Genomic DNA, 27,998 nt, shown 5'->3' with positions numbered 1-27,998 from the left:
TCAGAGGTTTTCCAGGGCCAAGCATAGGTTTTTCAGTTCCTCTTTTATTTGATAGAGTGACCTCTTGACTTCCTGAGATGTGTTCATAACCTCTATGCTGCTGGTGAACGGGTCAAAGTGCAGAGAAAAAGGCTTCTTGATGTTCATTGCATAGTTCCTGGGTTGGGAAGAAGACAGATCAAATTCAGAAGCCATTTCCATAAAAGTAAAGCTCGTAGGATCTGATTTCTCAGTATGCAGGCCTAGACTAATCAGGGAGCAGAGGCTGGTATGACCATCTCCTCATTGTTAGTCCTTAATGTTGAATGGTACAGCATATCCTCCCTGTGGCTGAACTGCTTGCAGCTCAATCCCTGCTTTTCAGTATGGCTGGCTCAAACCCATCTGTGCTCTTACAGCTATACATTAACACAATTCAGAGTTATTACAGCCACAAGCTGAGGAATGTGGGAACACAGCATATCTGCAGCCTTCACTTCCAAGAAATAACCTGGGGTTGCTCTTTCCAAATACTAAAAACCTGTTGATACTAGGCATCCTGGGATATTTTATTGTCTCTGTTAAAAGAAAAAAATATGATTGCTTGCCATTTTTGGTAATGTTTCCATTGAGTGCATGCTAGTAGGAGCACCCTGTAATGATGCTGACTTCTGTTTTCCACTCTGACAGACTCTTATGCCTTTGGTTATTTTGAGTAGCTTTGGCTGCACAACTGTCCTGAAAAAAAAATGTATGAAAAAGCTTCTGAGAATGGTGTATTCCTTGTCCTTGTAAGTTCTTTTCAGGTTTGTCTGACTCAAATGTTCTTGAAAACTCTCCTTCTTCTGCCAATGAGTTCTCAGCCACGTTTCTGCACACATTAATAATTTAATGTGAACCTTCAGCTTTAACGTGAGGGGCCTAATTTGCCATTGCTGTAACCCCAGCAGACAATGCTTCTGGAAAAGATGTGGGGATAGGGAAGAAGTCTGGCACAGGTTCTCTTCCTCTAATAAATTCCTCATTTCAGCTTGTACATGCTAGTAGCTCCACAGACTCCTGCCTCCAGCCAGAACTTGCCATATTCTAACTCTTGGAGGTGAAGGCCAGAATTTAAATCCTGCTTGTTTTTAAAATAAAAAAAAATAAATAAAGCATCCTTACTGCAAACCATAATATAGTCAGATAAATTAATTTAGAAATACCTCAAGCTAATTTCAAATACTGTTTGTTAGGTTGCAGCCAGCTACTTTGTAGAAATTAGATTGCCTGTGAATGCTGATTCTGCATTCTTGTGCAGATATAATCAGAGGAGAAAGGCAATCTTGTTTTTAAGCCCCCTGCTGATCCATGTTAATTCCTGAGTCTGCTATAAAAGTTCTGTGTGACCTTGGGTAAATCAGTTTGTCATGACCTCCTATTTGTGTGGATTACCACAGAGGCACCCCAACTGTGGGATTGCACTCTCACTACTCAGTGACAGAGATCTTTGGAAGTCGTTAAAATGAGGCATTGCTAAGATGAAACATGGGACAGGGCATAACAGTGAGTAGTTGGAATTTTCTGTGAAGGTTTTCTGAGATAAATAATATTATGTTTAGCTTTGTGGTAAAAACACCACTGCACAGAGGAGGCGTGCAGGGAGGTAGCCTGGCATGGTTATTGCAGTAGTGGTATATGTATTTGAGATTGGGATTAGAAACACTGTGTCTCCCCCAGTGAAAATACCCACAAACACTTTACTTACTGAAGTTTGGCCTTGGCATCTTCCAAACTTTCTGCTATAAAATAAACAGGCTGGAAGGCTTGATCCTGATAGGGGTGAACTGCAGTCACTTCTGGATCCAAAAGTTTGTACTCTGGCTTGTTTGATAAAGCATACTTTGTAAGGGGAACAACACAGGTTAGAGAAGGTGAATGAACATACAAAGAATTAATACCTACTGAGCTACACAATGCTCTTTGTGGAATAGTTCAAGGTAATATCATGTCCTGTTCTTTAAGGTGAAAGTTGCTCTTCATAATTAGCAGTTAATAAACCAAATAATTTTTTAAAAGAAGAAAAAAAAAAAAAAGAGAGAAAAAATCTAGGTTTTGTATTGCAGTGATGTACAACTGAGTAACTTAGCAATGCTCTCAACCAGGGAAAGTCTATGCCACCCCCCAAAATCTGAAGATCTAGAAGAAAAAATAGTATCATGCTGCTTTTTCAACTAGTATCATAGAAGATTCACTGTTCATTGCACCGCTATTTCCAAGTCCCCAGTCCATGGCACAAATCTCACATTTCCTTTTGCACTGAGGAACAGGTATAATGGTCCTGGTATGTTCTGCACTGATCCCATGCCAGCTAAGCAGCGTCAAAGCTCCCTGAAAACCCAAGTATATAAATATCCACTGTACTCTGCAGGTGTGTGTTTGTGTTCTGGGCCCACAGAAGCTCATCTATGTGTTCTTCAGGTCTCTCAGCTCAATCTGCTAACTGTAAAACCACAGACAGTACCCTTAAGCACATTTTTAGATATTTCACTAAAGTGAGCTTGAACTCTCCCTCACTGAAGGCTTGCCTTAATCAATATGCTAATTTGCTACAGAACTAGTGCAGGAGTTAATACAGGGCTTTTTGTCTTTTTTTTTTTTTTCCCCTTAGAAAGAAAGGGGGAAAAAAAGGAACAAAAAAAAAAGGAACCAGAAAACAAAATCCTTAAAGATTATGTTTTTCCTGTTCTTCATTTGCAGTGTGTAATTGAACAAGCTAAGATGGATGGTATACACAAAGATGAGACTACTCTTAAACAATCTGAGAAGCTCTGGGGACTAATGGGAAAAGATTTCAGAAACCCAAAACTTGACAGGAGTCCCACTATGCTGTCAGTGTTGAAGCAGAACTGAAATGCCATTGATTTCAGTGGAAGATCAGCTTGAAACCGGATGGTCTTAAAAGCCTCTACAAGTCAAGTACTTGTTGTGCTGCAAGAAAAGCATATGTAGCACTGAGTGCTGCCAGAAGTGCGGTACGAGCCATAAGATTTTATAGTACGTAGGACAGAGTCCAGCTAAGTGTTAACAGGAGAAGCATTTTGGATAATGTAGAACAGCTGACAGAATATAGTGAAATAAACAGTGCAATACCAAGAGCTGTTTGGGAGGAATTCTTATAGTTCAGAGGAGGCAAGGTTGGCCAGCTGTCAGACCCATTACAACTGCTCAGTGGAGACTTGGGTATAGTTATCCATCCCTTCAGATACTTAGCTGCTGTCACTAAATGATTTGTCAGGTAACATGGATTCAAGTGCAAGTCCGATGCAGAGGTTTTCTAGTTTTACCTCTTATCCTCTGTCCTTCTCCCAAGTTATGCCCTGACTTTGGGCAGGATCAACTCATCCCCAGAAAATGGGCACCTGAAGCTGATTTCAAACTGGGTGGGGGGTGGGGGGTGGGAGGAGGGTGCTGTAGAGAAGAGAAAAACATTTTTAAGATTTCATAGTCAGGATGTGGTTCCCTGGGTTACAGTCACACACATCCACAAACAGTCCAAACAGCAGTTTAGGGATGTTCCCAGGCTTCTTGCTGATGCTGAGTTCTTACATAATATTAGCTGGATGTATTGCTGCTCACCCTCTCCAGCTTGTTAGATATTCTTGTAGTTAGCCATCTAGCACTAGTAAGTTATGTCTTTTTTGCCTCCTCAATGACCAAATCATCCTACTGTTCTCAGAAATGTTCAGTGATCAGAAGACCCCTTCTTTCCAGAGGTTACTGCAGAATGACTCCTCTGTGACATGAGCTGCAGTGAGTCTGTCTGTGTCAAATATGCCCATTAGCTAAATGATACAAAGTTGAGTTTGGGGCCTCCATGCACAAACCTGTGCCTGGGCCCTTACGGAGAAGACTGGCAACTAATTATCAGGATGGACAATAGCTTTCTCCCAAATATCAGACAAATTCATCTAGAATTTTCTCAAGAGTCAGTCTAAGACGCTATTGCCCATTTCTTTCAAAATGAGCTTTGCAAGAAACTGAAGGCTACCATGAGCCTCACTATCTTCTTCATCTTCTCAAAGAGAACTGTCTATCTACTGCTACATTTCTAAAAAAACTCCCTTCTACAAAACAGAGACTGCACTAGGCATATTTCATCTCTTCAGCTGTGCAAGAAACAGTTGGTATACGTTTTCAAGTTGCTAGCAGGTGCTTGGGCATAGGACCTCAGCACTTTACTCACACTGCTGCTGTCTATACTAAAGTTAGCACTGGAATCATAGAATCATAGAACTGTTTTGGCTTGAAAAGACCTCTAAGATCATTGAGTCCAGCCATTGACCTAACACCACCGCAGGTGTGTTGGGATCCCCAATATATGTTCTGAAGTACATTAAAATTCTGTCTCTTCCCTCTGTCAAATGACTGGGAAGCAAGATGACCTGTATTCCCTTAGGAGAGTTTTGTAATATGTTTCTTGTCATGATAATCCAACTATCTCCAGTTATGGGAGACCAAGCTGTGCTAACCCAGCCGTGGTTCCATGTGAATGGAACTGTTAAGCTGCTGTGTCTATGTGTTAAGCTTAAAATACACTTCCCATGAAACAAAAAAAAATAAATCTGATTTGTAAAAAATAGTACTTTTTCTCTTCCTTTGGCTCTTACTAATTAAAAAAAAAAAAAAAAAAGAAGAAAAAAATCATTCAGTCTCAAGCTGCACCAGGGGAGGGTTTAGGCTGGGTGTTAGGAAGAAGTTCTTCATAGAAAGAATGATTGCCATTGGAATGTGCTGCCCAGGGAGGTGGTTGAGTCACCGTCACTGGAGGTGTTTAGGAAGAGACTGGATGGGGTGCTTGGTGCCATGGTTTGGTAGATTAGATAGTGTTGGATAGTTAGGTTGGACTCGATGATCTCAAAGGTCTCTTCCAACCTGGTCTATTCTGTTCTGTTTTGTTCTGCTCTATTCTATACAACCTATAGCGATTGAGATCTACTGACACAAGTTTAGGGCTTTTTGCTTAGAAACTGATCATCTGCTTCTGTGCTCTGCAAAAATGAGCAGAAATTGTTATCTCCCCTCTTAGCAGTTTGTCCAAAGGATAGGAAACCCACAAGGTTTCTGTAAAGGTGTCCAATTCCTCTTTCCACATTTAATCTGTCTAGGTAGCACAATATCAAACCTGTGTATGCAGATTTCCCCCTATGTAAAACTTGAGCTGGGATAAGTTTTAAAATCTATTTAGGAATGTAAAATACTAAACTTGTTTTAGTGCTTCTTCACACTTTATTCAATGCCTTTCTAATTGATCTCTCAATGGCATGAAGCAGCAGAGTCTATAGTAGGCCTAATATTGCCCTCTAGTGAGCAATTCAGAAACGTGCAATGTGGTTTATGTTAGAAGTCGTCTGAATTACTACTGACCAGGAAGAGTAAGAAGCAAATCTAATACTTTACAATATGGTTGCTTTAGTTGCATTTTATCTCTTTAGGTGGAATGCAGGTAGATACAATCCTTTAGTTTTTCCCTACTCAGCAGCTTCTGGGAAGGGAGAATGAAGTTCTTTGAGAAAGAAAAATCAGTATTGTAAAAATTATTGGCTTATGTGAGGAAATATTGTTTTTACCAGAGAGTTAAACAGATCACAGAAATCTTTCAATACCATACATTTGACACATACCATAAGTTCCCCATAAGATGAAAGCAGTCCTGCCCCATATGCTTTGATCGATCCCTTTTCCTTGCAGAGACCAAACTCCACAGTGAACCAATAAAGCTGGCAAAAAGAAAAAAACTTGTGAAAGACACTATCAACAGGCAGTTCATTTCTAAGCTTCTCATTATTCCATCTTTTACCTGGTTTTTTTTATTCTTTAATATCTTCATATTTTCAATTTTTATACCTGTATATTTTAAGAAAAATAGCTTTTCTCCCATTGTATATAACACATACAAATTATAACACCCCCCCCCCCCCCCCCCCCCCTAATATGCAACACTTCCTGTTCTCACTCCACTAAATAAGAAAAAAAAAATGCTACTGGTGATTACATGGCTAAATATGTCCTATCCCCTTTATTTGGAAGATGCTACAAATTGCCCCACGACCTCTTAGCCATAGAGTTGGTGGAAGGTGGCAGATTTCAACCCATAGTCCCCAGAAGTATAGGCAGATGCCCTCACACCCAGCGTTCAATGCCCTAGGAAAGGCACCTGAAAGGACAATTTCCTTCTTCCTTTGTCTGTATGATAACATTTAGAAGAATTGAAGAATGACTTCTCCCTTAGCAGCAATGTACCTTTTAAGATTATGCCAATTATACTTTTACTATGCTCCAGCAGAAAATAAAGACACATCTCTCTGGGCTTTTCTTGCAATAAAGCATGCTTGTGACCATATTTCCTTTGTCAGATGGACAGTATCAGGATAAAAGCAACCTTTGGCTCTGCCAACCTGTTAAGCCTTCCATTGTTATAGCATCCAAAGATGCTATAAAGTGAAAGAATCAGTTCTGGACACTGCCTGACCCCTCAGAAGCTAGATAGGTGGTGTGCAAAAGGAAAACATGGAAAGTGGGAAGCATTTCAAGAATGTGGCTTTAAGTTACAACTCTGCAAGGTTCCTTTAGGGACACGTAGTTCTTTGCTGCTTCAGACAGTTTGACCTTGGCTTCTGTTTAGCCATAAGAACTGCAGTCTCAGCACCTTTCTCCAAGAACTGCATGCAGTTGGTAAAATAATGGAAAATTGTATGTTATTCTCCCTGTTCTACCTTTTACTTTCTTTCTTTTTCTTCCTTCCACCTTCTTTTCACACGTCTTGCATTTTTGAATACTTGATTTTAGTCTACAAATTTGCCACTAAAGAAACAGCATGCCAGAACCCTTTTTTCCCCCCTGCAGAATCCTGAGCTGCACTCGCTGTAGTTTAACTAATAATTCTCTATATCTCTTATGCACAGATCCACCTGCTTAGTGAAGTCCAGGGTCTGTATAAAAGAATGGCATTTCAAAATTTGCTTTAGAATTGTTACAGACCATTGCAACAAGCAAAGCTGAGGTTCTTTAAACAAACTTTTAGTCAGCCTAACTCTTGTTGTGCCATCTAAGCTAGTTACCTTCATTCTCTTTATAATAAAGAGAGAATGACAGGTACTTCAAGAGAGAAAAAAGAATTTTTATTAGACATCTTTGTCAGGATAGAGTCAATGTTACAGGTTCCTCTCTACCTTCACTTTCTAGTGATGAAACCTAAAGAATAAGTTTAGATTAGCTGTTTAACTTTTAAACAATTGAAGACTGAGATGTTAAACCAGCATTTACTGTTTGGAATATTTGAATGGCAGTTACAAAATTACATTCTCACAGATCTTGAACTAAAGGCAGTCTTTTCTAACAGGTGTCCTTATTCTACCTTCCCAAACCCTAGATGATACGGTGACAATTTCAGATATGAGATATCCATCATTCTTCTAACCTCAATCTTAACCTTATCTCTAATCTAGTCCAGGGTCAGCAAGAAGTGCTTGCAAAGAAATGCTGTGTAAGCCACTGGCCTTCTACCAACATCACCAAGACCAAGGTGGCAACCCAAAATGGCTCTCTGGGATTCAAAATTCTATCAAAGAGATGGATCTTAATGTTAATCTAGCATCTCTAGACACAGAGAATGGGAAAATGCACAGGAAGTGTGTATGTGTCACCGTCTTTTCCCACATAGTTCTCTCACATCACCAGCTCAAGACCTGGATGATGCCACGAAAAATTCAGCACTGACACCTTTTGCTCTCCAGACTCTAAAAATACTGCTAGTCTTACCTAGTCCTCACCCCAGGACAGGTATATGCAGATAGATTTTAGGTGAGCCACAATCTCCTTCACACAGTGCTTCATTCCATTTCACCATGAGTGGGGCTGTGTGCAGTGCTTTGGAAGTGACAGCTTCCTCCTTTCCACTCCCTTTACTGATTGTGCCTCACCCACCTGGGTGAGGATAAGGTTCCTCTCCTCCTCTGACAAAAAGTCATCAGGACTGAGAAATGGCTGTCATTATGTGAAAAAATTAAAAAATAATCTGACCTCCAGTCCACTTTCAGAACAAGTTAAGAAGGCAGCAAGGGGCTGGAGGAGTTATTTTGACATATGTGTACAGCCCAGTGACTCAGAACTGAATGACACTACCTGCCCTCAAATTGCTTGTAAGTGCTCACCTACTTTGTGAGTTTAGTGCGCGCAGGGTGAACCAAATTCTGATGGTTCCCTTCACCTTTTGTAGGAGAAAAAGAAGGAACCACATTGGGTATCCAGTCTGTTAAGTAAGTGGTAAGCTAGTTGTGACCTTCCTGTGGTTGAAGTTGTAGAAACTCAGCTTCAGGAATATATTCTCATAGAAGCAAAAGGTATAAGCATTTCATCAGGTAGAATCACGTGCTTCTGAGCTCTCCCAGAGGGACTCCAGCCCCTGCTCCAGCACCTCGCTAACCTGTGAATGAGGAGGGAGACAACCCAGATGATGTTCCCCTTTTTTGTATTTAATCTGAGACATCAGAGAAAAGCGTTCCCTGTGCAGTAAGGGATATGCAGTAAATTGTTTGGGGTTTGCCTTCAATACTAAACTGCCATCTGTACTTACTGTGGCCAATTTCTCAATCTCCACTTCAGATGATCCAAGAGAAGCCAGTCCAATATCCTAAAGCAAGTAAGCAAGCAGGCAGTGTTACACCAGTGTCATTATTCAGCCCAAGGGAGAGAAAGAGGGGAAGGGGGGAGGACCACATAATTTCTAACATGAATAGCGTGAACTATTCATTGTTTTTGTCACCCAAAATGACCTTCCATGGCTTCCAGGATGCCTACCTCTCCCTGGCCCCCAGCTACTTACCACTGGGAGCCACACTGGATGAGTGTTTAATTCTCAGTGCTCTCTGTATAAAATTAACCATCTCGTGGCTTAATGCTGGACTATCCCTGGCAGATTTATAAAGAGGCATAAGAAAGAACAGCAAGGTGGGCTTTATCTTTGCTATTATCTTTCTGTCTCTCATTCCCTTTCTGACATCCCTTAGGAGCGGGTCAGATGAATGCAGGGAGGATTCTGTTTACTCTCATCTGTGCTTCCTGTTAATTGTTATTCACACAATAGAAATCTGTAGATGCTTCTTCCTAGCTATGCCAGGAGCCATATCATGCAGCAAACAAATAAAATTAGGATATTTTCACCATTCATTGTCTCATGTTGAAAGGAACAGAAAAGAATTTTCATGGGGTGAATTTCAACTATGAAAATAATTGGGGGGGGGGGGGGGGGGGGGGGGGGGGGGGGTGAAGTGAAATGTGAAAATTCATTGACTGTGATCCTGTGTTGTATAGTCTGTGTTCTGGAAGGAAAAAGGGGAAAGCTGAAAGTTTTGAAATTGCCATCATCTCTTCTGATATGTCTTTGGTTCTGGTATTGAACTGAACTGAAGAGGTTTCTTCCAGAATAAATTATAGACCACTAGGATATTTTAAATACTATTCATCTGAATCTGGCAATAACATATATTTGTGGCCAAAAGGGCAACTGGTATGTATCCAGATTGACACAACTGAACCCACATTATATGAGGTGAACTCGCTTTCTTATTAAGATATTCTGACAAGGATATACATCATGTAACCCCTCTGCTCTCATTACCAGTTTCCATACTGGCCGCTCATTAATAAGCTTAGAATATGAGTTATCTTCTTCCCTTTGATATGATTTTGAGGCATAAACATAGTTCTGAAGTGTTTAATTATATGAGGTCATTGAGTTCACTCTAAAAAGCTCCTTGTTGTACAAAGACATCCTGTTTGGTTTTTTGGAGCCTCCTCAGCATTGCTCAGTATGAGCAATGCTGTGAGAATCTGGTAAGTTGTAAAAGGAAAAACAACTCTAATGAATGACATGGTGATAGATATAATTAAAGTATCATGTGTGATAAAAACGTACATCTAGAGACAGAACCAGCCTGAGGGCTTGATGGCTGTTGCTTGTTAGGTTCATGTGGTCTAGGACAGGAAGCCAGGGGAACAACAGTCAGTACAACTCAAACACAGCACCTCAGAGGCTCCACTGGCATCCTTCTTCAGACTGACGCAGCCCTCCCACAGTGAACTCCCACAGGCACTGCCTGTCCTTCCTTTTACGCGATGTCTTTAGGGAGCAGTGTTACCACTCCCTTGAAGTAAATGTCTCCCAAGCCACTACTAGCCTACCATCTCTGGAGGCTCCAACTCATCCATAGACAAGTCTTAAAATAGCCTGTTGAGCACTGTGAGCTGCACGCCTTTGAGGCATGTCTGGTCTGCTATCCAGACTTGGTTAAACAGCCAGCAGAAAAACCTTCTTACCTGTGAGAACTGGGCAAACTCTTTGTCAGCTAGCATGGGAACATGACCCAACAACTCATGGCAGCAGTCTCTGGAAAACAAGTGACTTTCTGTTTTCATAAAGGCTTCTTTCAGTGCCCTATATGAACTTCCTGTGGAGGACTTTATCTGATAGACCTCCTCAAAGGAAGATACTGTGAGGGCTGCTCTGTGCTATCTGCTTCCATACCTGACCTGGCTCTGCAGGGGTCCTGACAGAATACTCACTTCTGCCAGCCGCCCTGTACTACCTAGGCTATTGTCTCACTTGGGATGGCACAGGCACTAGTGTTCTATGTCAAAACAGCTTTGAAAGGCCCCTGTTTTGTCCCAGCATACAACAAAAGCATCTGTGTGAATTTGTCATTTCTTATGAAATGTAATTGCTGTCGTCTGGCCAGTACTTACTGGGAGAGTTTCACAGCAGGGAATCAAAACCCAGCAGATGGTAACTGAAGGCAGAATGAAAAGATTGAACCAGATATTCTCTAGTCTTTTCCTTCCCAAAGAGCTTTTCAAGAGAGACAGAGACACACCCTCTCATGCATGACTTCCCCTTCTAACTCTGCAGCTACCAGTTTATCCAATTGTTTAATTCTGTAAACTACTGGATGGAACTTCAGAGCTGTTCTCAAGAGAATCATCCCCAACACATTCTGAAGAATGGAACTGTGCCAAGGCATCAAACTTACGGTTCTGGGGAATGCATAGGAGAAGAGAAATGTCTTATATATTGTGTGCTCTGGAAGACACGAAATGCCAAGCTAGCAAGGAAGTCACGAGCAGACAGCAGTCCTGCAGCTGGTCTCAGCTGGAAACCTGTTCTCTCTGCAAAGGGAAGTGAGGCTGAATTTTGGCATTTCTAGGGTTAACGGCATGGCAGAGTTACTTCAGTTGAACAATTCCAGAGGATCTTCAGTAGGAGCATCATGGCTTGTTATTACCAATGTGCCCCTGCACTGCTATGTGTCCAGTTACTGCACCATCAAATCACTTAGCCATTCATGCTACACACATTCACACAGCAATGATACAAGGTATGGGAGGATTGCCTACCCTAGCTTACATCGTTAGCACGTTCATACTCATATATTTACTACATCTCACATGTCAATGATGTGTCTGCAGTCACATGCAATCTTCATGATCAAGCAGGTGACAGAAACTGCATTTTAAGTATTGGCTAGTCTATTAATTCTTGTGTTATCTCTCAGTTCCTGTACAGCTATGCAAAAGAAAAATAAGAATTAGATATGGGACATATTCCACCCCTACTCCTGTCTGAGAACGTGTGCCTCTTCCCTGTTGTGAGGTTACTTGTTACCCCCCTTCTGCAGATTTTCTTATTCTCTGCACAGAAACACCTGGTACCCTGCACTGTTGAACACAGTGTAAGTGGACTATGGATCTGCTCTAGTCTAAGCAATTCTTCTGTTTCTCAGTGGGCCTCATTCAACATACCCCAGAAGAAGAATCAAAGCATACTCATTGTTTCCTTTTCTCAGTGCATGTTCCACATGGTCCACAAGCTCAGCACTGGCAACACTTTCTATCAGTTTTATCTCTTTGCCTGGACTTCGTTAGAATGAGAACAGGCAGAAGAAAGACCAAACAGGTCCTTATCAGAGGTAAAGGTGCTGGAATTTGGCTCTTTACCAGAGTTTCTATCAGTACTTCCACCTAACTTTCTGCCCTGTTTTGTCTATTTTTCTGCATTATGCCCATCTAGAACTAACTACACAGGCTCCCAGTGAATGATCATGTATGCTTCGCTTTGCACATGTCTGCAATGCCTTTGCACTGTGATTTCAGCTTATGTTGTCAGTGTTACTCTAGGACACCCCATACTGCTATGAAAAGCCTGTGAGAGACTACAAGCAAAATAACCAGTCTCATGGTCAGCAGAATACAAAATCTCCTTTTCCATGGGAAACATGTTGGTGGTCTGCAGAGCTAAGAAAATTGAAAATCACTGCTTGAAAAGAGAGACAATGATAATCTTTTTGAAGTCTCATATTCAAAGTCTGTGTTACATTCTCAGATCCCATAAATGACATTTAATCTTCTTTAAAGCATAAAGCTACAATTTTTGAAAACCAGAAAAGATTTTACCCTCCTTTCTCTATCCATATTCTATTGTGTCTCAAAGCCTGGAACCTAATTTATTTTATGTAAACAAACAACAACAACAAAATCCCACCCAGAAACCCAGACATTTACAGGATTTGGTTTGGTTTTTCAGTGTTTCTTCCAGAGTTTCTTGTCTTTCTCTGCCTGACTATTAGCACTTTTGTCATTTGAAAAAAAAAAATAAAAGAGAGAGAGAGGAGGAAAGGGGAAAAGAGTAGGCTGCACTGGAACAATTAGAAGCAACAAAACAACTGAAGCTGCATAGGGAAAAGAAAGGGAAAAAAAAAGGAAAAAATTTTTTTAAAATTAAAAATAATAAAAAATTTAAAAAAAAAATAAAAAAAAAAGAATGGACAACAAGGAATTCTACCTGACAATGGGAGGAACTAGGTAGATAGCATTTGCCATGGTTATCGTCTATTGCTCCGCTGAATTCAAAGCTAATAGGTACTGAACTGCCTCAAAACTGAACAACACAAAAAAACCTGTGAGTATTATGTCTATGCTGAGCAAAGGCATCAGAAATAACCAGGGAATCAGAGGTGGTTGTAAAGCAGCTTACTATTCTGAGGGAGCTGGGATTGTTTAGCCTGGAGAAGAGGAGGCTCAGGGGAGACCTTATTGCTGTCTACAACTACCTGAAGGGTGGTTGTAACCAGGAGGGGGTTGGTCTCTTCTCCCAGGCAACCAGCACCTGAACAAGAGGACACAATCTCAAGCTGTGCCAGGGCAAGTTTAGGCTCAAGGTGAGGAGAAAGTTCTTCACTGAGAGAGTCATTAGCCATTGGAATGTGCTGCCCAGGGAGGTGGTAGAGTCACCATCCCCGGAGGTGTTCAAGAGGGGATTGGACGTGGCACTGGGTGCCATGAGGTCATGAGGTCTGTGGTGACAGGTTGGACTCGATGATCTTTGAGGTCTCTTCCAACCTTCGTGATTCTATGATTCTCTCCCTTTCCCAACTAAGAAAGCAGGATGTTTGAGGGAATAGACCCACCATCAGCTATATCTCCTTAGGCACTGTCCAGAAGCTGTCATAAGAAGGGTACACCCTTTCTGCCAATGTCACACTAAATCAATCTAGAGGATTGTGAAAATTGCAGAATATGGTCATCTTTGGGCTAAATTCTGAGTCTGAGTGAAATGAAAACTAAACCAGCTGAAAGATATATCAAACAAGATACAAGCCCTAAGTAACTCAGTTTTGGAAGGACTATGAAAGAGTCTAGGGAAATTTATATTGCTTTAGCATCTATGTTGGAGGAGCAGGAGGGAAAATGAAAATTACAGCTTATGTTCCCTGAGATGCCCTTTGAAATACAGGCCAGTGAATGAGACAGTCTGCTGAAGTAACAGACTTGGCCATTTGCCTTAAAAAGCCATAGGAAAAAGTTATCTACTGAAGGTAATATCTGTCAGATCTGAAATTTACCTCATTACTGCACAAGAAACCCAGCAATTAGTGTAGAATTAGGGGTGTGGTTAATTGGACCTGCTGCCCAAAGGTCTCTGACATAAAAATGAGATGAAGAAAAGCTCTTGAGCAGTTGACCTTAAGTGATCTGTAGGGTTTAATTCTTGGCCTAAAAACCTCATGTATATAGGTCTGCACATTCTAGTGTGAGCTTGCTTGAGTTCACTTGCTGTAATTCCTTCCAGCTGTGCAGGACAATGTCTGCCTAAATTTGGACATCTTTCCTAGAAAGAAAGATGTGCCTAGGTTTGTCTAGTTAACCCTTTAGGAAAACATTTGCCATATTCAACGGTTACAGTTAACTCCTTAAATTCCCTTTAATTATGGAATACTTATGATGTAGAGTTCATTTCTGTTCAGCCTCAATAAAAGGCCACTTAACACTAGACCAGTCTTCAAGTTCCACTTGTATTGAAGTCAAAAGGAATTGCTTGCTTGAGTTCAGAGATATTGCTGAGTAAAAGAGAAGATGGAAGTCTATCTGTCTGTGTGGACTGGTTATAACATGATCACTTCCCCTCTACAGTATTCTTTTCTCTCTCCCTCTCTCCTTCTATTTTATTATACTTAAAGTTGCACCATGGAAGGTTTTTCAAAGCTCCACCAGGGGAGGTATAGACTGGACATTAGCATTTCTTTACCAAGAGGGTGGTCAAACACTGGAACAGGCTTCCTAGAGAGATGGACAATGTCTCATGCCTTTCGGTGTTCAAGAGATGTTAGTCCAGCCACATTCTGCAGGCCATTAGCAGTTTTGAGTCAGCCAGGAGAGCTGACTTGCTTTGGCTAGCAGATGTATTTCATACCATAAACATCATACTCGTTATAAAGAGGCAAGTTTACTGAGGGTGGAGTGATTTCTGCTTGGGTTCCTCCTTACCCTGCTTCTCTTCCTTCACCTGAGGACTATCTCTCTGTTTATTATTATCACACACTTGCTGGGATGACTATAATTTTGTATACTTCATACTGATATTAGTTTGGCTGTTTCATCAAACTCATTTTCATTTCAGCCTGTAGATCTTCTCTCCTTTTGCCGATTCTTCCTCTCTGTGCTGAGACAGTGTCAATGGGTGATTGAGCAAATGCTATTGCTTAGCCCTAGGTATAAGCTAACTGTAGATAAAATCTTATTACATATGCTAAGGAATGGCCCAGTTTTTTGAGGCAGTATTTAACAAATATATATGTTGGGATTCTGTTCCTCAAGGGGACAGGACCATTTGGGGCTCACTCAGACCTAAGCAGTGGTAAGAGGAACTGTTCTATGTATCTCCACATAGACTGTAGTTGAAACACATTCACTGTATGCCATGGAATCTGGGGAGACACATTACAGCATGTAGTTTGGTTAAGGTTTACTTGGTAGAGCACTGCACACCTATAACACCAGAAGGAGCCTAAACACACAGTTGATTGAGCTGTAAGGAGTTGTGGCTTTGCTGCTGCTGATGGTAATAAGTTGGAAGAACTTATAAATTGTATCACTCACTTGGTGACTGTGGAATGAGGCTGTCCTTAACATGGATTTTTACAGACCTTGCAGATGCTTCTGGCTCAGATTCAGTTTCTTACAAACTGACCTTGTAGTGTCAATATTCATGCTATTCTAGAAAGCATTCTCTTACTCTTAATTGCAGCTATCTGTAAATACAGTTCTTTTAAACAACCTTTGTTCCATCTGTGCACAATCCTTTACAAAGCCTGTAGGCTAAAATAATTCAGGTTTCATCTACAGTTTAAGGAGGGCAGGCCCAGCATTGCCAAGAATCATTCTTTCAATTTTCCTTAGACAACCATTTCAGGATGGAATAAAGTTCCTGTGAAGTACTGGATTCTCATTCCTAGTCAGAATAGTTCAGACAATTAGCTCAGACCAGACATCACATGCTTTTAGCAGATGAGTTGAAACTCACTGTGAACATCTTCCCAACTGTCATTAGCAGACTTTTCACAATTACTGTTTTTTGGGGGGGGAGGTTGGTTTGTTTTTTAGGGGGTGGTCTTGTTTTGCTTTTGGGATGGGGTTTTGTTTTGTTTTAGCACAATTTGTACAGCATACAACACATTTAGAATTAGGCTCTACAAAAGAAACAAGTAGGCTCAACCCAACCAAATGAGCAATACAAATTGTATTATGACAGGATATTTTTCATGTTATCCTTCATTGTTCCCCCTTGAAATCACCTGATTTGCTGAAATATGAATATCTGTGTGACTCAAATAAGCATCACATTTCTGGAGCTCCCTACTGGCAGCTTTTTGTGTGTAAATGAGAGTATATAAACTACTTCACAAAATATCAGCCCAGTTACTATAGGGGAGAAGTAAGATTGGTAGTTGAATAGAAGGGAAACTACATTAGAAAATACATAATACATGTACAGAAAAATTCCTGCAGCTGGATCTGATGGTGCTCATGAATGATGTTTTTCACGTGCCAGTCTTCTATTCCCTTACACAAAGGTGCAATAAAAACTTTGTCACCAAATAGATTAATCTTCCTTAGTAGTGGCAATGACTTAGAAAACTCTTCAGTAACAGAAAGCTTGTTTTGGCTTCCTAGCATCACCTGCTGACCTACATGGAGCAGGTCACTTAATTTCCTGGATATTTAAATTTAATCTATTTAAAGTTAAGCCAAACTTTTTATTTATTTCATTATAGTTATCAGCTGTCTTCCTCTCTCTAGCACAACTCCTTGTCACTGAGAAGGAACAAGGAGGCTTTAAAAAAACCTTTAAGTCATTTTTGATAGCAGTAGGAAATCAGCTGGCTAACACAAAGCACGTGACCTTGGGCATCCATGGCATGTGATCACATAAAAATAACACAGCCTTCTTTCCTTGCCTGCCCCCGTGTCATTTCATCTAAGGCCACATCCTCCTGCATTTATAGACTAGCCTCAAAGCTTTTCTACTTTCCTGTCAGCCACATGCTAGGTACCAGAGAGTTTAGTGTGATAAGTGGGAGGCCAAGGGGATAGAAAGAAGTAGCATCATTTCAAGGCGGCTACTGACTGACTAGGAGGACCTCCTGGAAATAATTTCTTCTAGGACTTAAGGCCATCCTGCCTCATGCATAAGAAAAAAAGTGGACTTAAGAGGTATGCACCTGTATTTGTGTTTGGCTCTTACTACCAGTGTAGTTAGAGAAGCATAAAATACAGCCAAACCCATGGAAAAGCTGTGTGTACAAGTCATGCTGAGCAGTGTGCTGTGGCAGTTCTGCTGCTGCCAGCACTGGAATTAGTTGGTTAGTGCTGCACCAACTTCAGCCGCTTAAAAACTTGCAGCTTAGTCCTAGATATGCCACGTGCTACAGCTCAAGGGAGCTCCACAGCTAATCAGCTCTGCTCACAAGATTGAGTCCTACAGGATGGTTTCTGTGTGTATGCAGTGTACAAATGCATCCAGGAAACCCTAGGATAAACCACAGTTCATAATGACTGACCTTTTAAAAATCTGGAGACATCCTGAAGTTGAGGTATGTTATCCTCTTGGTAGCCACAGTATTTCTTCAGCTGTTGAAAAGCATCCAAGTACTGTGTACAAGCATGAGTAGGATAAAGGCTGCTCAGCTTTCTGTAGACTTCTCTCCTAAAAATTAAAAGCCATAGAGCATGAGCCACCTCGACAAAGCAGTACTTATCTGCCCTGTCTACAGATTCACAGAGCCATAAACCCCCATCACAGGCCATGGACAGACACCTATTGTTTGGAAACTGATGCCTGGGTGGATTTAGCAAAGCATAAGGGGGTTTTGTTTCCCTTTTGCTTCAGAAGATGGGCTCTTGTCCAGCAAATCTATTTTATCCCTTCCTTCACCCTGCTTTAATATAACAGGACACTAATCCTGATTCAGAAGTGTTTCTTGCTTAAGCATAAGGGTGTTCAAGTCAGCAGGGAAATCCTAGGGAAAAGCTGAAGCTGTGGTCCTCTCTAGGTTGTTCAGTTTAGGGATAGGATGAATAAGATATTCCCTCCCTCTCTATGCTGGGGTACAATTTGAAATTCTGGTCATTCCATCTCCATGCTGAACCCTAGCCTACACTTCAGTCTTGCAAACCTCCTCCTAAAAAAGCACATTTTCTGATACTGAGGAGTAACATCTGGACAGGCAAAGAGATTCATATGTTTGCAGTTCAAAATGCCTGGCATGGGCTATGTATTAGAAAGACATGCCAACTTCTTGAAGCATTTAGCCCTTTATACATAAATAGAGTAACTGAAGAAAAGTATGTATAACCAGATTTGGGCACAGGCTTCAAGCGTCTCCCAAACTTGATGGTGCTTGGATCTAGAACTGTGGTTTGGAATATGTTTAGCTGCTACAAAGTAAACAAGTAGTAATACGATGATGGCAAAGAACCTTATAGAAATGGTTATTTTTGTTCAGACATGGCTCTGGGGTATTAGAAATTTTATAAACATTGTTTTATGAAAATTGAGATCATTCTTGGAAATGCTGGCTACAGAAAATGACCTTTTGTTGGTTTTGCATTGTATTTTTTTTGTGTGATGCTATTGTTGCTATGGAGGTGATAGCCAGTCCCTGGTAATGGCTCTCTTCATTTGTACAAATGTCTTACATGGTGTGGGAGCAATGAGCCAGAATGAAAGAAGGGATGATAACCTTATGAAGAAAAAAAATTACCAGAAGAGAGGAAAACAGTGGCTGCTGTGACTATTGCAAAAGCTGCAGGAGACTGGGCTGTTTTCACAGAGGGAAAAAAAAAAGAAGAAGAAAAAAAAAAGAGATAACTAGAGTTCAAGTGTTACCCTGGCTTATTTCCCCATATAATACTACTGCCTTCAGTGGGGTTACATAGGATCTGAACCAGTAGATGGTACCTAGAGAGAACAGGCTATTTACGCTTTCTGCACATATCATCTCTTTTATCAAAGCACCATTCTGCTGTGTGTCTAAACACTGACTGCCACAGAAACTTAGGCAGACTACTGGTGAATTATCCAAAGCTAAGTGTCCCTCCTCTCTAAGTCCTTCTAAGAAAATAATCTAAGTCCACTCTAAAGTCAATAGAGAAGCAGGTATTTCCAGACAATTTAGCTTGCCCTAATACAGTGTCTCAAAAAGGTGTAATGCCTCATCATGTGGAGATCCTATCACACAAAGGACCGTTAAGCTGATACTTGATAGTTCTTCAGTGCACAGATGGAAAGAGAAACTGCTGAAATCGTGGTCTATGAAATGCTTTGGACAGAAGCCTCATAACGAGGGATGGAGACAGACACTTGAGACTTTAAAGGCAATGACCTTACTTTACCTAAATGTCATTTTTTGGAAAAAAGGTGGTACTATTCAGCTTTATTATGAAGATATGACAGGTGTATCCATATAATTGTGTCCTAGATTCTCCCATTTTCTTATATAGCTCTTGCCCATAAAACTTCTTTTATGACTACTTAGTTTCAGAGCCTTCCAAGAAGTCTGCTTGAAAACAGAAATTCAGATCATCTGCACCCTGTCATATTTCTTCACTTGATTAGTTTTCATTTTTATAACCATGTTGCTACAAACTGAAGGCATCCAAGAACTCTTCAGAGTGAACACCAAGGGAATTTTATCTGTGCTACAAATTTCCTGTTCAATTGCACAGTACTCAATTAAGTTGTGCTGTAACGCAGCTGACCTCAGGGCACGGCTCCAGGGGGCTGTGATAACCATTGGAAGGTCTAATTTTGGAAACAGCTTTGCATAACAAGACAACCTGGGTTGCTGGGACTAGCAGTTTGGGGAAATGGAGGGCTACTCCTTTAAAGGTCTATTCTATTACCACAGCGCAACAAATACTAGGTTAAGAAGGGCTGGAATGACAGAGGTTGGCAACAAAGGAGAAAAACAGGAAAGAACACAAAATTAAGTTTTCCTAAATATGACATTTCCACACGCCATCCCATGCCAAGGTTGTTGGCTGGTGGTAGCAATCATGAGCGTAATGCTGGCCATCAGTCTTTGAAAATTAGAAGACGTTATAAAATCCTACTTGAGCTTAATAAAAGTGTGATCGCCTAGATGAGTTGGGTGCAAGCTTTCCATGGGATTGTGAAAAACACCCCTCAAGCTCTTTAGGGCACAGCAGATTATATTTAAAAGGAAATAATCAGTGAAAAAGATAGGATGGCCCTACTGCTGAGGTTCTGGGATGAGTCATCTAGTGTACAGCTTTCATTCCTGGCATTGACATAGACCTTGTGTATAATTTTGGGCAAATCCCTTAAGCTCAAGCTTTTTGAGTTCCACAGTTATAATATGTGGTCTTCACTTTTCCTTTTCCCCACCTTTAGGCTGTCTTTCCATTCCATTCCATTCTTTCCATTCAAACTTTTCTGAACAAAGACTCTTTCTTACTAGGTGCACAAGTGGTACATTCCACAAAGCTGGGACTCTGCTCTTAGTTGGGACATTTGGACAGATTTATGTTTGTATTATCATATGAATGTGTAATTATTGCTGCTTACTGAGCTCTGTAAAAGGTAGTGGGAGACAGTGGAAACAGAGGTATATGAAATAAGAACTCTGCTTTCTTTCAAATCTGACATGTAATTCACATAAACTATGAAAACATACTTTGAACTGAATTGAATTCATTTTGTGTGTTTCAGGACGGGTTTTCTCAGCACAAATCTTCAGGAGAAACAAAGCCCCCATGAAGAAATGTTGCACACATGTGAAAGTATCTTGTCATCAATTCATATAACATCAAAGGGTTTTTTTACAGTGTAAATAAGTGTATCCTGTGAGGGATATAAACTCCAAAACTTTCTTTACCTCCAGTTTGAAAGGATGATACCTATTCATGTTAACAGGAATGAATACTTACAAGCAAGGCTGACCTATGAACATTGGATTAGCAATGTCTTATGAGTGATCTTCCACACTGCAAATAGGCATTTTCTCCTAATAACAGATTTGGAAAGGTGGTATTTCTGTCACCACCATAGCTACAGTTACTTAGAGGTCAGTTAGAAGAAGTTGTACTTGCTATTCTGGTATTTTATTGGGATTGGCAAGCAGGTAGAAGGTTGGGAAAATGTAATTTCCTCCAGAAAGTGAACACTTAAGACCAGTCCTGAGAATGGATTTCTGCAAACCAAATGACCAAAAAGTAACAAGCAAGAAGTAAAATTTGAGGTGGCTAAGTATGGTGGATAAGATATCTCACATTGCCAGTCTCTCCTGGCACTCCAGGCCCAGGTGTCAGAGGATAAGTAACATACTCACCAAGTTGCAGTCTCCTGCTCTGTGTACTTGATGCGAGGCAAAGGGTCTCCTCTGTAAGGAAGAGTGGAAACAATGCATCTGTCTAAAGCAGGTTTCAAGTTATGTTTCTGAGTATTATTTTCTTTGCCTGCTCTGTGAATATCTAATGCAGTGAAGGTAGAAACAGTAAAATAGTACATAACTGAATTCTGTGTCTTGGTAGGCTCTAATGTGTGCATTTTCTCCTCTATTCCATTGTGGGGAGGAAACAGAAGGATGTGGTAAGAAAGGGAGCCACATTCTGCTTTACAGAAGTAAAATGAGACCCCTACGTCTACCCTTACTTCTCATGAAGGCAATCTAGCAACCAAAATGCAGTGTGTACCCAGAGGGTCCAGTTCTGAAGGATGTGATCAGCCTAGTGTCATCACAGAGAAGCATTTGCAGATTCAGCAGCAGACAGCTACCCAGGCATACACTGCATGGTTATCACTAACTTCTCTGATGGTGTTCTCCCCTTCTCCTCACTGTTGCTTCTTCAGTAGCTCTGAGTCAGTTCAGTTAATTTTAGTGCTGTTTCATGCTGCACTAGTTATAATATTTGGTGGCAGTGAGAAAACTGTACTCAAGAAGAAGTCTCTCAAGGCCTGGGAAATTTCTGCAGTTCCTGGACACCATGGGGCTGATAATCCACAATAAGTTCAATTTATACATCTGACTAACTGTCAGACAGCAGTGTGATTCTGTTGTAGAGGTAGAAACATTTTCAGTCACCCACATGAGACCTGAGAGGGTTTTATGTTTTTAAACAGTTAATATACATAGCTAGAGACATTTTGTCAAACAAATAACAAAAATAGGAAATTGCTTTTTCATTGCTAAAAATATATTCCCAAATATTTTTCCTTACAGCTCCTTGAAAAAAAAGATTGGCCTCAGCTCAGGAACTGGTCCTAAAAGGAACTACAAAACTGAAACAAGAGAGTCACATTGAGAAATCACCTCTGCTAAGACAAAATACAACACTGAAAAAGTGATGAATGCAATCCTAAGATTTTTATCTTAAGGTATATTTGCTGTGTAGTGAGAAAAGTATGTTTTATATGGAGTCAAAACTGCAATGTCTGCATTATGTCTTCTAAAAGATAGCCCCATTGATACACTGACAAAAGATTGTCTCTGGCATTTCTCACACAGAAAGATGTCTGAAGGTGTATGTGGGCCACTGCAATTTCTTCAGCAGCCTTGTACTTACGCTCTGTAATTAGAGGCAAGCTCAGCAAAGAATGCCCTCCGTTTCTTATACTCCAGGTCAGCATATCCCTGAGTCAGAAAACAATTGAAAGAAGTTTAACTTTAAGAGAGATCTGTAGGGATAAATGAATTTACTAACAGAAACATTCAGAAAGCCTAGGACTCAAATAGAGTCTTTTCTCTGAGGCAATGAGTCTTGAACCTTATAAACAGGGTAAGCCAAATTCTGCATATACATCATGACATTTAGATGAAAATCTGGGGCCTGTGACCAGAAATTAAAGTACCATGGACTGATTGGAAGGTTTTGGCATTGTCCATAGATGCTATATTGCCATGTGATTATACTTGCAGTCAGATTTAAATGCAAATTACATAAAAAATGGAGTTGAAACAGGGGTGTCACTTCCACTGAACGAGAGCTCACTCTTTGAATATTTTCTTTCTTCTGCTAAGCATGAAATTTGCAGCGCAGGGCTGTGATAAAAATAGTAGTACCAAGCCTTGTACCACCTCACCAGAGAAATTACATTGTGCCGGCACAATATCCTGCACTTTGGCCAAAGAAGAGTCTTCACTGGCTAGAAATCATTAGAACCATCACTGAATCTGTAGAAAGTTCAGACTTTAAGCTCAGTGCCCCCTTACCCATTTATTACCACATTATGATAAAGACAGATTTAGTGGAAGGCGTTTAAAAGGGGAGCTTACTTATTTAATATCAGTTTTCTTCTTGTCTTCTCAGTACTTACTAGAAGCTGAGCTTTCTCAACTATTAAGCATCACCAGAGATGTGGACTCAAACTCCTTTGACTTTTACATCATTCATAATAGGAATAAAATCTGGCACTATGTTGCTGATATAACTCATACAGAAGTGTTGATCGGCATCACTCGGCAAATATTTATTATTCGAAAATATTCAGAACTTACTGGAACCACTTTGTGCACTACAAGCCAAATTTCTCCCTTAGGTTTATTCACATAATTTTCAGTGTAGCAATAATACCAGTAATACTGCAGTTAATGAGTATTGTGTGCGTGAATCTGAGGAAAGAACTGGATCCCAAGAGCGTGTTTATTTTTGTCATGGGTTGTGGATAATGAGTTCATTTAGATGCCACCCTTACTTGTCAGGAACTGTAATCAGTCTATGCAAAACATGCAGGAAAAACCACTGGATCAGACTAACATCGCTGCTGTGACCTCTCAGCTTTGTCCCTGCCATTCCCAGGGCTCTCTACCCAGTCTCTGAGCTGCAGAAGCATCCTAGGGGAACCGCCACAAACAGCGTCAGCGTGCCCCAGAAACTGGTGTTACAATGCCATTGGTTTGTTGTTCTGGCCATTAAAGAGACCAAGTGAACCTGTTGAGATGGACAGCTCAAATTACCTGTTTGGTAGTAAATGTATGTATAAACTCTTTGCTACACCAACTGTACATCAGTGTATTTGGCAATTCCCCCACCTGTCCATTTTTGAGCAAGGCTCTGAGAGAACTTACTGCAACCTTTCATTAGTTAAAGGGGCTTACAGGAAAGATGGAGAGGGACTCTTTATCAGGGATTACAGGGACAGGATGAAAGATAATGGTTTCAAACTGAAAGAGGGTAGATATAAGTTAGATATAAGGAAGAAATTCTTTATTGTGAGAGTGGTGAGACACTGGAAGAGGTTGCCCAGGGAAGCTTTGCCTGTATTCTAACTAAAAAGTTTTTGCATAGTGTAATACTCCCTTCTGTGGGATCTGAGGATCTGGCATTTATTAGTGACTAGCTCTCTGCCACTTATCCTCATTACCATCCTCTGTGCATTGAATGAGATTCCTGACATATGCCAACTTAAAAATGTAGATATGGAATGTCTGGAAGGTCAAACACAGAAAACAGAAAGCAGAAGTCTGGGGAACTTGACTTTTATGTGGACCAGCTGGTACAAAGAGTGGGTACTTCAAATATGTGAGATTAAACAATAAATGAGATTTTTTCTTTTATTAAACAGTTAAATGTGAACTTATGCTAAAGAATACATTGAATAGAAGTTACTTCATCATGTGTCTTGTGTTAATCCTAAGTACCTTGGTGAATCAAGGCCCATAAACTTTTCTCTGTATTTTTTCATTCTGCAGTCCCTAATTCCACTGATAACCAGCCTTTATCTGGCCCTTTACTTTTATTGTCATTTCATGAGTATTCCTCTACTCCTGAACTTCTCCTTACAAAAATTTCTCTCTAGAAAGTTTCTTCTTAAATTAAATAACAATGCCTTGAAACTCACAGGGTGACCTTGGTCCAAAGTGGGATCATACTTAGTGATCAGATGGTGACACTTGTCCAGATCTTGGATTTTTCTGGGGAACCAAGGCACTGGAGAAAAAGCAGTAAGAGTTAAATGACATAGGATGAAATAATTTCTAAAGTTGTGCTGTAGACTACAAGCTTAATTTTCATCAGTATCTAAGAATATCCATACCTATGTGTCTATATGTCAGTACCTGAATTTGTTTACTGGCCAAACTGGCTGACTGGATGAAAAATTATCTGAAACTAACTTGCAGTGATAAAAATCTCAGTTTTAATGAGTAGAAACAATTTTTAAAGCCAAACCTTCCTTTTAAACCAAATGAGATATTCTGTTTCACACAGCACAACACAAAGAGCTTTAAGGCCAAAACCTACAAATCCAGAAGTTCTTGCTGGTGCATGCATCCTAGGTGTCTCCATGGGCCACAAATACCAACTCTCTGACCCTTTCATCTTAAGACCAAATTAACTGCTTGGGGCACTACTGAATGCTGGGGTCTGAAATACCCAGAAAAGGTTCTTTACAAACTAGAGTGCTACATGTAAGTCTGAGCTAACTTAGAAACAGAAAGACTATTTGCATGCCAGTTGTATTAATTCTAGCATCATTGCATACATAACAAGCCTATCCATTTTTATTATGTTTGTTCAAAACCACAGGGAAAAAAAGAAAATGTGAAGAAAATTATGTCCTTAATATTCCTGTGCTTTAACCATAAAAATGTCCACCTTTAATAGTCCCATGTTTTTATTGTAGATTCTAGTACCAGCACACTTGAAGTTAACTGTTAATTCCGAGCACCAACCTCTCAGCTTCAAGGAAATCCTAAACAAATGCTTTTTCATCTCTAAAACCCTCTTTGGCTTTCCAGTTTCCCTGATGATACCCTTTTGATATCTGCATGGTCCCTGACAATAGCTTGGCAGGGACTGCCTCTCACCACAAGCCTGAAGGTGAATTTCAAGCAACATCCAAAGAGGGCTGTATTAAATAAAACAACCCTGGGGGTTTCTGCCTGGACTTGTCAAGGGTAGCAAACCCTGTAGAAATTCCATATTCAGGCTGGACTTTCAGCCTTCTCATCTGCCAGGGGCACCTCTGGCAGCATCAGGACTGTGTATCTAACAGCAGCTTGTACTCACCCATCCCCTACCTTTCTGTAAATAGGTACCTCAAATACCAGCCTGCCTCTGGAAAACTCACTTCACACCCTGATGACTGGTAGAGATAGTGACTCAAATACAGTACAGGCAGTGGAGTAGCACTTGCAGCACTTTGCCAGGTGAAATACTGTTCCTAAACTGCAGCCTTTGAAGCTGCCCAACCTCCAAAAAAGCTTTTCATGTGCCTGGGAAAATGTGTGATGCTCTGTTACTCTGGATTTGGCAGAGACTCTGATCCCTACAAGAAGCTCATCCCCTGATTCTCTCAGCCTGCACAGTGCCTGCAGACTTTCTGCTGACCCTCTCTTCCTTGTGCACTCCAGAAACTTCTTTAGAGCTGGTTGTGTTTAGCTCTTTCCAGTGAAGAAGCAATCTATCTCCAGACAGTCCTACTGGACTCAAATGGGAGTAGGCAGGACACTGCAGACAACTACTGCTCTTTTGAATGAAACCAATGCAATACACTACAAGCAGATGAAACATTCAGATTCTCTGCTGCATCATCATGTTCCCATGAAGAGCGTAAACATTTGCCTGAGAGCAGTCAGCATTCTGCACAGCTCTCAGCACATATTTCTCCTGTTATCAAGGAGTTCCCAGTTTCTCCCTCAGCTTCTTGTTTTTCTGATCTATCTTTCTCATCTCCCTTTTTGCTGGGATGCTTTTCTCACCTCAGATCCACTAGCTATGACAAAATGTCTCTCTTTCCACACTGATAGGAATGATCCCAATTCAGAGAAAACAGTCATGCAGTGAAGAAAAATGAATGCTCACTTACCAGCTTTCCAGACAAATTAGAATGAAGAAAACACTAAAGAGTTACTCCAAAAAGAAACAGAACATCACTATGAGATGTATACATTTCTTACCTTTGTCTTCTCTGCTTGTTTTCACCTCCTCTGCTACTCTCTTTAAGGAGGTAATAAGGATGCTAATATCAGCACTGTGAATTTCACATTCAACAAAAACATCAAGATCACCATCAGAAGTCTTGGATTTTTTGGCTCGTCTGGTTTCAAAGTGATGGATCTCAGTTTCAAACGTCTGCAAGAGCCAGATGTTCATATGATGCAGCTTCTCAAAAGACTGAAAATCCAGGTAAGTCTGGATATATTTCACAATGTCTTTAAAAGATGACTAAAAGAGGCGTTAACAAGAAGCGCATGTTAAGTAACAAAGCTTCATAATGCTCGGTTTAGAAGGGGCTGAAATACAGGCAGAGGTAAACATTAAGTGCTGTAGAATTAGGTAGAGATAGATGAAGATGAAAGATGAGATACTGTTGACTGTAACATTTTGTCTCAGCAGAAAAAATAAATGAGTGGCTAGGTAACTCTTAGAACCCTGGCAGAATGCAGCAGACCTATTGATGTATAATAACACCATAATCATCAAATAATTGCAACCGAGTGAAAATAAGTAACAAATACAGTACTTTTCTTTCGAGTTATTCATTTTCATAGATGAGAGTAAGCACCTGGTAGGGATGCTTCAAGTGCCCAGAATATATAATGCCTGTATGGTTTACAGCACCAGTATTCTATCTCCTGCCAAACACGCAGAAAAAATTCATTGGCTTCTAACACGTAGTCATAGTTGGCCACCAGAGCAGCTAAAAAGAAGGACTAGATTGATGTCTGCTCTAAACAGCCCTTTCATAAAATGATGATTCTTCTGCTAATCCATCCCTCCAGAGCATTCTCTTTCTTGAACTAGAGAGGCCAGCCAACCTGAGCAGCTGGAGCAAAAGTGGGACAATGAGAAAGCGGGAAGGCAAATGAAAGCATAAGTCAGGCAGGGAGCAAGAGAAGCATGAGAGAGGAGTGGGAGAGATGAAGGCAATAGGTACAGAAAACATGGCTCCATGAAGAAAAGGAAGGGTGAAGGTCATACCTCAAAAACTTTGGCTGCCTTAGAGAGCTCAATCTTCCTCACATTGTACAGGGTGAGGGTCAGGATGAGAGTGGCTCTGCCATCCTCCCTGTTGGAGTCCAGGCTACCCTGACTGTTCAATGACTCTGTGCTATGCATCTCCTTCTCCTTTCTGGCTTCTTCCTTTTGGTCTGAGATCCCCACCAAGTCAGTCTTCATTGGGAGAC

The 27,998-nt window shown here is 40.7% G+C and overlaps 1 protein-coding gene across 1 annotated transcript; it reads right to left on the bottom strand.

The window, feature by feature from the left end:
* On the bottom strand, nt 1-27,990 carry LOC104296572 (tyrosine 3-monooxygenase). The gene is made up of 12 exons (XM_054168082.1): nt 27,793-27,990; nt 26,769-26,943; nt 24,710-24,798; nt 22,435-22,502; nt 21,201-21,251; nt 17,409-17,554; nt 11,046-11,181; nt 10,336-10,405; nt 8,594-8,650; nt 5,643-5,738; nt 1,727-1,860; nt 1-157 (listed from the first exon to the last, which is right to left on the bottom strand). Exons 1-12 carry the CDS (start codon nt 27,988-27,990, stop codon nt 1-3), a joined length of 1,377 nt encoding a protein of 458 aa, XP_054024057.1.
* Between the last annotated feature and the right edge of the window lie 8 nt (nt 27,991-27,998).

Source organism: Dryobates pubescens, chromosome 15 (assembly GCF_014839835.1).
Source record: "Dryobates pubescens isolate bDryPub1 chromosome 15, bDryPub1.pri, whole genome shotgun sequence".
In the NCBI taxonomy this organism is placed as follows: domain Eukaryota; kingdom Metazoa; phylum Chordata; class Aves; order Piciformes; family Picidae; genus Dryobates; species Dryobates pubescens.
This window is presented reverse-complemented; position numbering and strand designations above follow the sequence as displayed.